The 13,663-nt window shown below is 30.4% G+C and overlaps 3 protein-coding genes across 9 annotated transcripts; 2 read left to right on the top strand and 1 right to left on the bottom strand.

Moving 5' to 3' along the window:
- Window positions 1-374: 374 nt before the first annotated feature.
- On the top strand, window positions 375-1,878 carry LOC123258512 (protein bicaudal C homolog 1-A-like). Of its 7 annotated transcripts, none has more exons than XM_044718578.1 (5): window positions 375-684; window positions 878-1,263; window positions 1,354-1,627; window positions 1,703-1,712; window positions 1,779-1,878. In XM_044718578.1, the coding sequence occupies exons 2-5, from the start codon at window positions 881-883 to the stop codon at window positions 1,823-1,825; spliced, it is 714 nt and encodes a 237-aa protein (XP_044574513.1). In that variant the 5' UTR covers window positions 375-684; window positions 878-880; the 3' UTR covers window positions 1,826-1,878. The 7 variants fall into 7 exon arrangements, with proteins under 7 accessions (XP_044574513.1, XP_044574509.1, XP_044574511.1 ...); XM_044718577.1 differs by having other exon boundaries at window positions 380-684; window positions 878-990; window positions 1,030-1,263; window positions 1,703-1,878; XM_044718580.1 differs by having other exon boundaries at window positions 383-684; window positions 850-935; window positions 1,080-1,263; window positions 1,703-1,878.
- A 215-nt stretch (window positions 1,879-2,093) lies between these two features.
- LOC123275495 (uncharacterized protein C18orf63-like) lies at window positions 2,094-4,049 on the bottom strand. The gene is made up of 6 exons (XM_044743648.1): window positions 4,003-4,049; window positions 3,737-3,878; window positions 3,283-3,641; window positions 3,145-3,198; window positions 2,981-3,023; window positions 2,094-2,912 (listed from the first exon to the last, which is right to left on the bottom strand). Exons 4-6 carry the CDS (start codon window positions 3,168-3,170, stop codon window positions 2,094-2,096), a joined length of 888 nt encoding a protein of 295 aa, XP_044599583.1. The 5' UTR covers window positions 3,171-3,198; window positions 3,283-3,641; window positions 3,737-3,878; window positions 4,003-4,049.
- Window positions 4,050-4,642: 593 nt separating this feature from the next.
- On the top strand, window positions 4,643-6,213 carry LOC123275494 (calcium uptake protein 1 homolog, mitochondrial-like). The gene is made up of 5 exons (XM_044743647.1): window positions 4,643-4,648; window positions 5,037-5,151; window positions 5,239-5,516; window positions 5,577-5,919; window positions 5,994-6,213. The coding sequence occupies exons 1-5, from the start codon at window positions 4,643-4,645 to the stop codon at window positions 6,128-6,130; spliced, it is 879 nt and encodes a 292-aa protein (XP_044599582.1). The 3' UTR covers window positions 6,131-6,213.
- Window positions 6,214-13,663: the final 7,450 nt, after the last annotated feature.

Here is a 13,663-nt window from a genome sequence, read left to right as displayed (position 1 = left end):
CCATAGGCTATAGCCATTTACCAATTAATCCTCCTAGAAGTAGCCCCTAGGAGATTCCGCTAATTGCTTCGAGGTACCAATATGGCTTAGTTGTAGGTTCGGGTGGAATACCTCCAGATTTAGAGTATCTTGGAGCTTTATTGGTCTTGTATTGACGATTCAAGTGTTTATTCGTCGAATTAGCAAGTCTCCACGCAGCTTTTCTTAATGCAGACGACATTTTTATGTTTATACGCAAAAACACAAAGCTGTATAAACTTATCACACTTAAATTGAATGGATATCTATAAATGAATCGTTTGATTAAGGTAGTATTACCGTTACCACAAGAGTCAAATCCCAGAACCTAACTTTATTTAATTAACGTAGTAGATTTCCCTATAATGAGCTTATAAAATGCTAAAGCATGGAATAATAAAGATGGAGCGACGAACTCTGAGAGAGGTAAACAAACCTTAATGTATCATTGTTTATTCTTTATACTATGTTTGTACATCTGCATACTTGTCAATATTCTATAATACAAATCATATCTCAATGTATTAAAACTAATAGTACTAATCTTAATCATTTATTATAAAGTATGCATAATTAACAGGTTTATTATTCATAAGTAAAAATAGAAGATAGTAATGTACAATAAGTGCTGTAGTTTCTTGTATTGAAGCGAGCTAAAATAATAAGGTAATGATTTGACAATTTAATTTATTAACAATGAACGATATAGACATTATTAACATTATTTATTGTTTATAAATATTAATTAATTTTAGTTTTCGATATTTATTAAAATTAAATTTATTAATCCATTGAGAATTACATAATATATTTTAAAAAATTAATATAGTGTGTGTGTTTGTTGTCAATTATTATCAAGATAATGGAATGGCCTCAAGCAACCGGTCATTCATTAGGATCACTTGATTATGATACCGATATTCATCATGACCAATCTCATACAAGTAAAGATCTTTGTAGTGGAATGACATCAGCGACGATGAACATTCAGAACAATGTGTTGAATATGGATATATTTGATGAAAAGTTTAGGTTATCAAACATTTTTACAACACCTCCAGATCAGCCTGAAAATACATCATTGAAAATGTCTGGTGCTAATAAAGTATTCAAAAGATCATCAACATTAATACTGGAAGATAGCGATGAATATCAGATGAGTATGAGCTGTAACAATTTATTGAATTCGAGTGACGATCCAGACCCAAATACATCTACTCCTGAACGTGAAAAACAATCAGATAGGTACGTTTTATAAAAGTAATTCTTAAATATATTAGTTTAATTGTTTCACCAGTAAATTGGTAACTATGGTTTATTAAATCAATTGTTTAGATACAAAATTCTGCGACCGCCCAAGTTAACAATTAATGAGTCAATTGACGAAGATACTGGCATCTTTGACACAGTTCAATGCAGTCCAGTAAAATCTCCATTCCCGTCTGATTCACCTAATAATTCATCGTTGGGCTTAGATGATACTCTTCTTGCATCTTCATTTGAGTCTCCACCTAGACCTGCTTTATTTAATCAACGAGAAAAAAAGTTGATGAATTTACTTGGGCGTTTTGGCCTTAGTCATTTTGCTCTGCTGTTTATTGAACAAGAAGTAAGTTTATATATTTGTGGTAGGTGAAATTATAACTTTTTTCTTTTAATTATTTAAATTAAATTTTTTTTCCAGGTAGATGTGGATTTATTCTTAACACTTACTAATAATGATCTTAAGGAAATTGGAATACAAAGAAAAACTGATCGTAATATTATATTATCTGTCATTCAAGAATGTAACAAACGTTTATACTAAATTTTTTACTTTTGTTAAAACAGAGTTAGACTGAGTCTTTGATTTTTTTTTTTTTTTTTTTTTTTTTTTTTTCAACTAGTTTATATATTAAAGAAAGTTTATATATTAATTAATTAACATTATTTATAGTAACCGTTAAAATATTTTGATACATTTAAAGTTCAACAGTTTTGTTGCTATTGATCTAATTATAATTTTAAATTGTAACAAGATTAATTAATTAATAATGAAAATAATAAAATTGTTAAAAATAATAAATATACGTAATTTAGATCTTTTTCAATTTCAACGGTGGTTCAAAATTTTCTTCATTTGTGATGAACAGCTTTTTCTTTTCGTTTATTTGAGTATAATTTACTGAAACGGTATTATTGTTATTGTCAAAATACTGGGGACGTTTAAAACATGAAAAAACACTAGCAGCTTGTCTCATCCGTGCTTCCTTAGAATCGTCAGTAAAAAATCTTGAAGCATTTTTAAAAATATTAATTCGTGGTCGTTGAGTTTGAATTATTGGCTGATTAAGTTGCTCAATATTTTTTAAATTATCATAAGTCAACGGGCGCGCGTCGACTGGTTTTCTTAAAAGACTTTTTGTTGGAGACATTGAATTTGTTAATTGTCTGTTGTTTGCAATTGTAGCTGATTTTGGTTCTGAATATTTAACATCTGAAGCTTCTTCATTGATTTTTAATTCTGTTAAGGCTGATTTTGTATCAGATTTTGATGCTACATTGCAGTCTTTCAATAAAGTTGGAGCAGAAAGCTTACTAGATTTCACGAGACCGAAATGTTCCTGCTGATTCACTGGAGTTTTCATTTCAGTTGTAGTTTCATCGACTTGATGAGTGATCTGCATTAAATTTTGGTCAATTAACTTATCAATGCAAATCTTTGGCATAAGTGTTGTCAAATGTGTCATGAAATTTTTTACAACTGCTCCAGCGCCTGCACCGTAAGAAAACTGTTGCAAACCTGATCTTATACAAATATCCGGATAAATAAATCGATCATTTGGTGTAAGAGATGGAAACTTAATGTCATAAAATGAAATTCCTTCGGATGTTTTTGGTAATCTGTATCCATACTACATTATAGAAAATATAATTATTAACATAGTTTGATTATAGTTAAGTAAATATCGAATAAACTTACCATATTTTTCCAAAAACGTCTCATTTCTGTCCAATTCTGATACCCTGAATAAAAAAAAAGTATTAAGACAAAGAAAAAAGTATTGAAAAGTATTAGATTGATTAGAAAACTAATACTTTTCAATACTTCTTTCTTAGTCTCAATCCTTTTTTTTATCAGGGTACGGACACGTCGATGGAATGTTTTTCATTATTCTTAAAACTTTTCCAAGTTTCAAACTACAATAAAATAATAATTTAATTATTTCTCATTACTTATTACATTAGTCTTGTTTACAATTTTGGATTGCTCTGATAAAATACCTTGGCAAAACAGAAACTCGTTCATTACCAAAAAGACTCACATCAATTACTCCATTTGGGTCAGCTAAAAAATCTGATATGACTGAATGAGGAATACAAAAATCATTAAGTCTTAATGAGGGCAGCTTTGCTTTTACAGGGGTTAATATGATTGCAATTTTATCAATGTCTGATACTTCAGGAGTGATTAAATTAATAATAGCTTGTACAGCTGTAGAACGTTCAGTATTCTTCCAGAAATCATCTCCTTGAAAATAAAGTGTAGCTACTTTATTCCACTCTGGTGATAAATAAAAATCGATCGTATATCTAATGCAGGTGATGTATGCTCGAGCTGTGACTGGTTGTGGTTCCGATGCCTGTAAAAATACTTTATTAATTTCTTCAATTATTAATTTATTTTTATCATCGCTAATAAACTAATCATTGAAATTATTTTATAAGTATAATTTACATGAAGGTTTAATTTTTTAATAATATTGGTTAACGTGTCACTTTTGTAGAAATCATTTGTTACAATAATATAAAAAGAAGTATTGTTTCGGGGAATCGGAGATCCAACTATGAAATTATCTTTCAGTAAGTATATAAGCAATCTGTAAAATGTAATCGGGTAATTTAAATTTTTATGAAATTAAAATATTTTAAACTTGAAATAAAACTATTATTACTTAAATAAATTTTCAAGTGCCATTACAAATAATATCAATATATAAATACCTGCATTTTAATTTTTGCCAGTGCCATGATGATTTAGCTGATGAAAGTTTTATATCATCGCAATCAACGGTGCATACGATACAACATAATACAATGATTTTTTAGCTATTACCGGAATTACGAATTCGTTTTCATCCATTTTTTTATCAATTAATTTTACTAGTCAATAAGAAAGTATTGTTAATAATTATTAGTTAACTGAATTAATTAATGTAAGTTTGAACAATATAATAAGCTGTTTCGAGAGTGGCGCCGCTAAAAATGACTTACTGTTCCAAATTTTCATTAACGAATAGATTTTATTGGTTGATACAGTTAGAATCCTATTGGCCAATTTAAAAAATAAGTGTGAATGTAACAGAGTTAAGAAAAATTTTTAATTGTAAATAAATAAAATCATTAAAAAAAAAAATTTTTCTTTCTTTAATTTACATATCGATTTTTGCTTTTAATCTGTTGAAATTTTATTTTTTTTTTCTGAAATTCCAAAAGTAACAAATGTCAGCTACATTTACTCTTATTTAAAAAAGTATATTATTCTGATTCGTGATTTATTAAAAAAATACATAAACTTTTCGACCAATAGTTTTTATTTTTAGATTTACGCGCTAAGTTTAAAAAAGACCATTCGGTATCTAAAATGGAAGTAAATTTCATAAAGCTAAATTTTTTGAGTTTTCGTATGGTCAACTTGAAACCATCATTAAAAACTTAAAAATAATTGCATAATAGAAAGTGAAAAATTTTACTTGAAGCTTTCCTTATTTATCATAAAAATCGACATTTTATTTGAGTTTCTAGTAACTTTTATTAATTATAATTTAACTATTAATATTTTATATGTAAAACTTTAAATTTGAACATTAGGTTCAAACCACATTAAAATTTCAGATAATTTTTCATCGGTACTTATGTAAAATGACAATAGCAAAAATTAATAGAGTCATTTTTTCACCAAAATCATTGCATCATTCTTTATATATAAAATTATAATTTTTTAATCAATTAATTAATAAATTAATTATTTATTTCAGAACGTCCATAATAAATTAGAATTAGAAATAGACAAAAATAGTATATTCTATAAACTTGGTAGCGCTGGATTGATAAGCTTCTCAGATTACATTTTCTTACTAACAATCCTTTCAAGTAATTACCATTTTTATTATTTCGTTTTCCTATTATTTATTTACTTAAGCTAAGCAATAATATAATTAATTAATTGAACAATTTTAGTATCAAGAAGACATTTTGAAATAGCTTTCCGCATGTTTGACTTCAACGGCGACGGAGATGTTGATTCCAAAGAGTTCAGAAAAGTCGCAACACTAATAAGACGGCAAACGAGTACCGGAAACCGTCACTGCAACAATCCTAACACTGGTAACATCTACAAAGGAGTAAACTCAGCATTGACCACTTACTTCTTTGGATCCAAAATGGACCAGAAATTGACAATCGAAAAGTTTCTCGACTTTCAAGAACAGCTACAAAAAGAAATTTTAAGTCTTGAGGTAAAGTACCAATTATTAATTCGCTTTTCAATTTGGTATTGATTAAATTATATTTTGCAGTTCGAACATCGCAATCCTGATGCAAATGGTAAGATAACAGAAACAGATTTCACAGAACTGTTGCTAGCCTACGCGAGTTATTCCAAGGACAAAAGAATGAAAATACTAAAGAGAGTGAAGAAACAGTTCAGAGATAATCTTCAAGGAGTCAGCAAAGAAGACTACTTAAAATTCTTCAATTTTTTAAATAACATTAATGATGTCGCTATAACTTTGACATTTTATCATATTGCCGGCGCGTCTATTGATCAAGCTACCTTGAAACATGTAATGCGTACAATAGCACACGTTGAATTGAGTGATCATATTATTCAAGTCGTCTATACTATTTTTGATGAAAATTGAGTCATTTTTTTTATTTCTTCTTCTTTTAATTTTATATATTATGTATTGATGGATTTATTGGATGTTTTTCAGTGGATGGACAACTGAGTAATCGCGAGTTTGTAGCAGTGATAGAGAATCGTGTTTGGAGAGGATTGGATAAACGCAAGGACACTGGATTTGTAAAATTAATGCAATCAATGATGAAATGTGCAAAAAATAGTTATTGATTTGATAAATTATTTAGATATTAGAATAGTTACTAATTATTCATAAATTTATTCCTGTCAACTTATGTATATATCTCTCAACGTGTAATACTCGTGTTACTATTTATTTATCGGAGCAGAAGACTTTGTAATTTAATATATCAGAAAGTCACTTTGCTCATAAGACTCTGTACTCAATTTATTTTTACAATTCTTATCAAATAAATTTATAATCTATCTATATATATAAGAGATTTCCACACGGAGAGAATTTTATGGTAAATACTTATAAATACTTATAAATAACTATCATCTGAGTATTGTAAAAAGCTCTAAAATACTTCGATAGTAATGAATACTACCTTTTATTATTATAAATACGATATAAATTATTACAGTTACCACCAATATAGTAATTTTTACCATCTTTTATATTAATATAAGTTTGTATTTTCAACTATCTAAGATAATTTGATTAAATATCTTGATAATAATTTTTAAAATCAAATTAATAATTCCTACAATCTTTGATGATAATTATTACCATCAGAGTTTATATTTTATCAAATTGATATTTATATTAAATAAAAGTAATTTCTAATATTAATTAGAATAAAAGAAAATTAATTTTAATTTTCAGTTTATGTCTACCACCACATTATTAATATTATTACTAGCAACCTTGCAGTCAATATGTGACTGTCGTGACTTGTGAACTATAAATAAATAAAATTTTGTCTCATGAAATAATGAGTTTTTTTTAAATTGCACTGTACTTTTTTAACTATTGGCGTTTTTAAAGATATAAGCTCATCCGGATGTTACACCCATCAAGAGCTTTCATTTGATTACGCACATACATTTTGATATATTTTTTATATATACATATATATAATATACATAAAATATAAGAGGCTGGCAATAGCCTAATCGGCCCGGTACACTCTTACTTTGGTCACTGACCTGTAAGGACCTAAGCTCGGAAGTGTCCCTCCTACACAATAGGGCCTTTACCTAGTAATTTGTCACATTTCCGAAATGATTAAATACTCAGTATTATTCATCTTCAATTTAAATAAAATTACCAGTTATATCAGTGAAGTTATATAGTTAATTAACCTAACTTATATCAAGGAGAAGTCAGTCCGATCAATGACAAAAGAGTCATTAACGCAGAAGGCTTCTCCCAAAGTGTGTAGTGCAAATCCATCAACCGATAAAAACAGTGCAGTGACTCCAACATTAAACTGTGAAATCAAAAAATTAGTGGACAAAGCGAAAAACAATCCTATCTCTGTAGATGATATCAATAATCTATCGCAAAAAATTGTGCTTCATAAACTCAAAAACAATAACATTAGTATAAGTGCTCCTGTAAAAAAGACAACAAACCGGATAGTGAAAAATTCCTCTATGAAGAGGAAAGCGAATCTAAAAGGGGAAACCCCACCTCCAATAGCTAAGAATACATCAAATTCAGTAGACACAGACCCTATAAATTCAATAGACATGGAAACAACAGAATCACCAGAGGACAAAATTACCAAGCAACTAAAAAGCTTGGAGTCCACCATAGTTGAGCTCAACAAAGTTATTGAAAACCTCACAAGGCAGAACAACCAACAACACAAGATGATTACTTCACTACAGAATCAACTCCAAAGTAGAAGTATCTCATCAAAAGTACAAAATACAGACACAGAAGAGAGCCTCTCTCCGCCATCACCTCCAAAAAAATTAAAAGGATCATCCACGGATTCATCAATCCAGTCAATAACCTCATCAAGTACGCATACCCTCAGCAAAGGATCCGTAAATTCTCCCACTGCCAAGGACAATAAAACCATTACATCTGATGTTAGATCAAGTAAGCCACCACCAATCAAGGTATTCGGTCAACAGTGTCAAACCACTGTAAATATTCTTAAGAAACTAAATTTAGATAGTAATTTCTCAACAAAAATGTTAAAATACAATAAACACACAATAACTGTCAACAATGTAAAAGATTTTAAAACAATAAAATCTGCTCTTCAAGCAGAAAAAGTAGATTTATATACAAACACCCTCAAAGAGGAGAAAGAGCAAGTATTTTTATTAAGAGGACTTGAGGGTAACTACATTCCTGAAGATATCCTCAAGGACCTAATTAACTTAAAAGTCGAAGGAATTCAATTTTTAAAAGTACGTCAATTTAAAACCAAAAAATCAATTCTCGAAAATAAAACATTGCCAATTTTCGCGGTCCATTTATCTGCAGATAGCATTGTGAAAAATCTTGAAAAAATCAATAACTTTAATTATCAAATTATCCATTGAGACAAATACAGAAACCCTGACATAGTACAATGTTTTAACTGTCAAGGTTTAGATCACACATCTAAAAATTGCAATCGCACATTCAAATGCGTCAAATGCGCAGGAACACATAACTTAAACGAGTGCCCAATTGATAAATTGAAATCAGAATCATTAATGAACGAGAATCCTCCAATAGATATTAAGAGCAACCTTAAGTGCGTATTATGCAATTAATTTGGTCACCCGGCATCTTACAGAGAGTGCAAGAAATTCAAAGCATTTAAAGATAACGTTAAAAAATTACAACAAAGACAGAAAGAAGAAAGAGAAAGGAAGCTAGCTAGCATCAATAAATTAATTAATCCTGCTGTTTCTTTCAGAGACATTATGAGAAAAAACTCTCCAAATGACCACCAAAACACTTACCATACCCAAACACACCAGAACCAAATACCTATACACAATTACAACAATCAACATTCCCAGGTACCAAACCCTGACCTTTCCAACATATGCCTACAGTTAAAAACCCTCGCCGATGCAGTATCAGCCACAATAGGTCGAGTAGACGACCTTTACAGCCTTCTTACCCATACACAATCCAATAATGTCTAATCCCTTAACAAAGAGTCATAAACTCACGAGCGAACTGTCCTTCATTGCACTAAATATAAACTCTCTTATTTCTCACAATAAACGTTACAACTTAACACAACTCATAAATCACGAAAATCCAGATTTTGTACTTCTTGGTGAAACAAAATTATCTCAAAAATATAATCCTATTTTCAATAACTACAAAATACTCAGAACAGACAGACTCAACTCTACCTAAGGGGGAGGCACAGCCATACTCATAAAAAATTATTTTAAACACACCAGGGTTTTTCCCAAATGTCTAACAAATGCCCTATGCATCGAAAGTACGGCAATAAAAATTAACATTTCCAGCGACAAGAAACTGTTTATTCTCTCGGTTTACTCTGCAGGAAACTGTAAAAAAGAATTCATCGAAGAATTATCAGCCTTATTCAATGAACTTAACCTTGACGACCCTAACAACTTTTATATTATAGCTGGAGATATTAATGCCAAACATAAAGACTGGAAAAACGAGAAGAGAAATCCAAGAGGTCGGGCTCTTCACATCTGGCAGAAAGACAACGAAATAAAATTCAGAATAAACATACTAGGCCCCGATCTAGCATCTTATCCTGCGAGTGAATCTTATCTTGACATATGCTTAGCAGACAATCGCATCAATTTCGTAAATTTGACGAATAATAACCTCATCACCTTACCTTTTGAAAGTGACCATAACGCAATTAAGTTTAATATCACCATCGATTCTCTCGTACATATCGAAACGGAAGAAACTCGACACAGCCTAAATTATGCAAAAACTAATTGGAATCGCTTTCACAGAATACTCAACTCTTACAATACCTCGGAATTACCAACAGACAGAAACCTCTCTAAAGAAGAAATAGACAAAGGACTTATAAACCTAAATACAGCTATCACTAACGCAATTAATAAATCTACTCCAAAAATCATCCCCAAAAACGCGACGGATAGAATCGTAAACGACCATATCAAAAAATTACAAAAACATAAAAACTACATATCTTCACACATACACAGACTGCGTAAACTAGGCATAAAATCAAACAACTCATTAATCATTTCATACAAAAATACATTGAAAGAGCTTAGAGATAAAATAAACGATGAATTCCAGAAAGCGTCTAGCATATATTGGGAAAGAAAAATTAGAAGCATACCACCAAACGACCCAGTTAAATCGCTCCCTCAAATTAACAGATTATTCAGAAAGAAAACCACTTCCTCTATTGACAATTTAAAAGTACCTACAGATAAAATTCACATACTAAACTCAGCGGGCCTAGACATAAACTCTCTTTATAAAGACAGTAACAATAATTGCATCATCACGTCCCCCTGTGACAAACTAAATCTAATCCGTGCTCATTTCGAGGCAACTAATAATCAAAACATTAACATGGGTAAAGATGCTCATATAAGGCTAGTGAACAAAAAAATCAATGAACTCAAGACCAAAATAAACCTCGAAGAGCTATCCAACCTTTCCTTACTAAAATTTTCCAAAAATACCCCCTCCACCTATCCCCCAAACGAGCAATTCCCAGATTACTTTACCTCTTTTCCAGAACTCCAAAAGATCTTCAGGAAACTAAATAACAAAAAATCTTCCAGTTTCGACGGAATACCCAACATCATTTTAAAAAACCTCCCCTCTAACATTATATACCTCTACACAATACTATTTAACAATGCACTCAATATCTCGTATTTTCCCTCTCAATGGAAAAGTGCTAAAGTTGTAGCTCTAAAAAAGAAAGACAAAGACAGCTCTAATCCCTCAAGTTATAGACCCATAAGCCTGCTACCTAATATAAGTAAAATTTTCGAGGTGATAATAAACCAGGCAATCCTCAAAATCTGTAAAGCAAATAACATTTTACCTGACCAGCAATTTGGTTTTCGTCACAAACACTGCATGCCATTAACAAATTTACATCTGATATCTGTAGAGAACTAAATGCGGGAAAATGCGTTGGCGCTTGTTTTATCGACCTAGAAAAAGCTTTCGACACTGTATGGCTCGACGGCCTATTTTTCAAACTTCTTTCTTATCATTTCCCCCATCACCTTATCAAAACGATCTGGAATATGGTTCATGGAAGATCGTTTCGGGTATCAAACGGCTCTGAGCTATCATCGCTTTCTTACAATATTTCAAACGGCCTACAACAAGGTACAGTAAATTCACCTCTTTTATTTAACCTCTATACCATTACACTATTATCTCTATACGGACTAAACGTAGATGAAGACAAGAAAGCCATAGCGTTTGCCGACGATCTCCTAGTTTATGTCACCGGCAATAAATCAACAGTTATAAATACCTCACTCCAGATGCTCTTCGAAAATATCAATAGCTACTTCCACACATGGAAACTTAAAATGAACACCTCTAAATGTGAATCAATCCTATTCCGACCGACATTAAAAAACGCACATTGTGATGTCAGAAAAAATTGGAAAAATTTCCAAATTCAAGAAAACAAAAACTCAAACAAACTAGTCCTTTATAAAGACGTAGTAAGATACCTGGGTGTTTACCTAGACAATAAACTAAACTTCTACTCACATATAGACACACAAATTACCAAAGCAAAGAAACAATTTAAAAGCCTGTCTAGATTATTATATTCTAAATTTCTGAATAAAAGAGTAAAAATTTTGTGTTACCAACTCTTGATTAGACCAATAATCACATATGGTTGTCCTATATGGTTTAACATCCCACCTATTGAAATGGAAAAGCTGAGAAAATTTGAAAGACAATGTCTGAGAGCTTGTCTGAACATGTACAAGACACCTGACTCAAATTACACCAAATACTATAGTAACCTCACACTCTTAAACTTAGCTAAAATAGAGCGTATCGACAACCATATCATACGTCTATGCCGCAATCACTTTGCTAGTGCCTCCTCCTCCACAATAAACAGCTTAATATCTGGTCCATTTTACCCACAACCAGCATATTTTCAAATAGCAATGAAGTCGGGATTCACTCCTCCCGAAATATTCACTTACTTGGACAGTCTGGGCTACATACAAGACTCAAACAGTATACCCCTAATATACCACGTCAAAAGAGGTCCCAACACAAAAGCTATTACTTATGACCCAAAAGCATTATCATTCTTAGACCTGAAATACTGCACCTCAATACCCCTCAAAGATACAACAAATAAACCTTATTCCCACAAAGAGTATTGGTGGCTCACTTAATCACAAGTTCTTTTTCTTTAATTGTTTTGTTGTTCTCTTTTAATAGCTTCCTCTTTCTTTTTTGTCTTCTTGTTCTATTCTATTATTATGTTATATTTTTTAATTTTAATTGTTGTTGATTTAATGTCTCTCATGTACTATTCTAATAACGTAAGCCTTTTTTATGAAAATCAAGTTTCTTTTTTAGGCTAACTAGTACTTGGTGTGCGTCATTATGTATTTCAATTTTTTTAAAGTCCTAGTAAATAGATTTTACGAATTTCATTAAAAGTAAAATATTTTGCAACCGCGCACACTAAATACGTTCTAAAATTTTTTTTTAATTTTTAAATTTACAAAAAAATTTTTTTTAATTTCCGAAAATCATAAACAATCATATCGGTTACTCGGATTTTTTAATTTTTTTATTTTGTATCTTTTTGTAAAGAAAAAAAAAATTTTTTTTCCTAATAGTCTTATGAACGTGGACTTGGTGCGACTTTTTTACAGTGAAACTGTTTTTGTTCGGATATATATATACCGTAAGCAGAACGGTTTTTTGAGGTTTCAAATTTATTTTGATTTTTTTTTTATATGATATTTTATAATAGTAGTTCATGCTTTTTATTACGCGTATTACTTGATTATTATCAATTATCTTTATAATTTCTATTTAAAATTATTAAAAATAATCAGCACAAACTATAGCGACCCAGATTTTTAGATTTTAACTTTTTTCTTATGTAAAAAGCGGACGGCCAGAGACTAAATAATATAAGGATGCATGCTAATCTTATAATAGATGAGAAACTACAGTGAAAAAAAGATATTTGACAGCTTGCAATTACACACGCCAGGCAGCGCAAGAATAACTTTTACATGAACTATAGCTTAAAGGGGATAGTTTGCCACCGGAAATGTATTAAATTAAAATTGTCAATTTTTATTATAATTACAAAAAATACTGAAATCCGAACAAAAACAGTTTCACTGTAAAAAAATCACGCCAAGTCCACGTTCATAAGATTATAAAGAAAAAAAAATTTTATTTCTTTACAAAAAGATATAAAATAAAAAATTAAAAAATCCAAGTAACCGATATGGTTGTATATGATTTTCGGAAATTAAAAAAAATTTTGTTGTAAATTTAAAAATTAAAAGAAACAACTTTGGAACGTACTTGGTGTGCGTCATTGTGTACTTCAATTTTTTTTAAAAGTCCTAGTAGATAGATTTTAGGAATTTCATAAAAAGTGAAATTTTTCGTAACCACGCACACTAAATACGTTCCAAAAACGGGTTTTCTCTGTGGTTTCCCCATCGCCACCTATTCCAACAATCGATAGAAAGGGGTGAGGAATAGGGTAAATACAGAAAGCACAAGTAGTGCGAAAAAAATAAGGTTGATTATGGCAGTGAAATACAGGA

Source organism: Cotesia glomerata, linkage group LG2 (assembly GCF_020080835.1).
Source record: "Cotesia glomerata isolate CgM1 linkage group LG2, MPM_Cglom_v2.3, whole genome shotgun sequence".
Taxonomy (NCBI): Eukaryota; Metazoa; Arthropoda; class Insecta; order Hymenoptera; family Braconidae; genus Cotesia; species Cotesia glomerata.
Note: the sequence above shows the minus strand (reverse complement) of the source record. Positions and strands in the feature narration are given on the sequence as shown.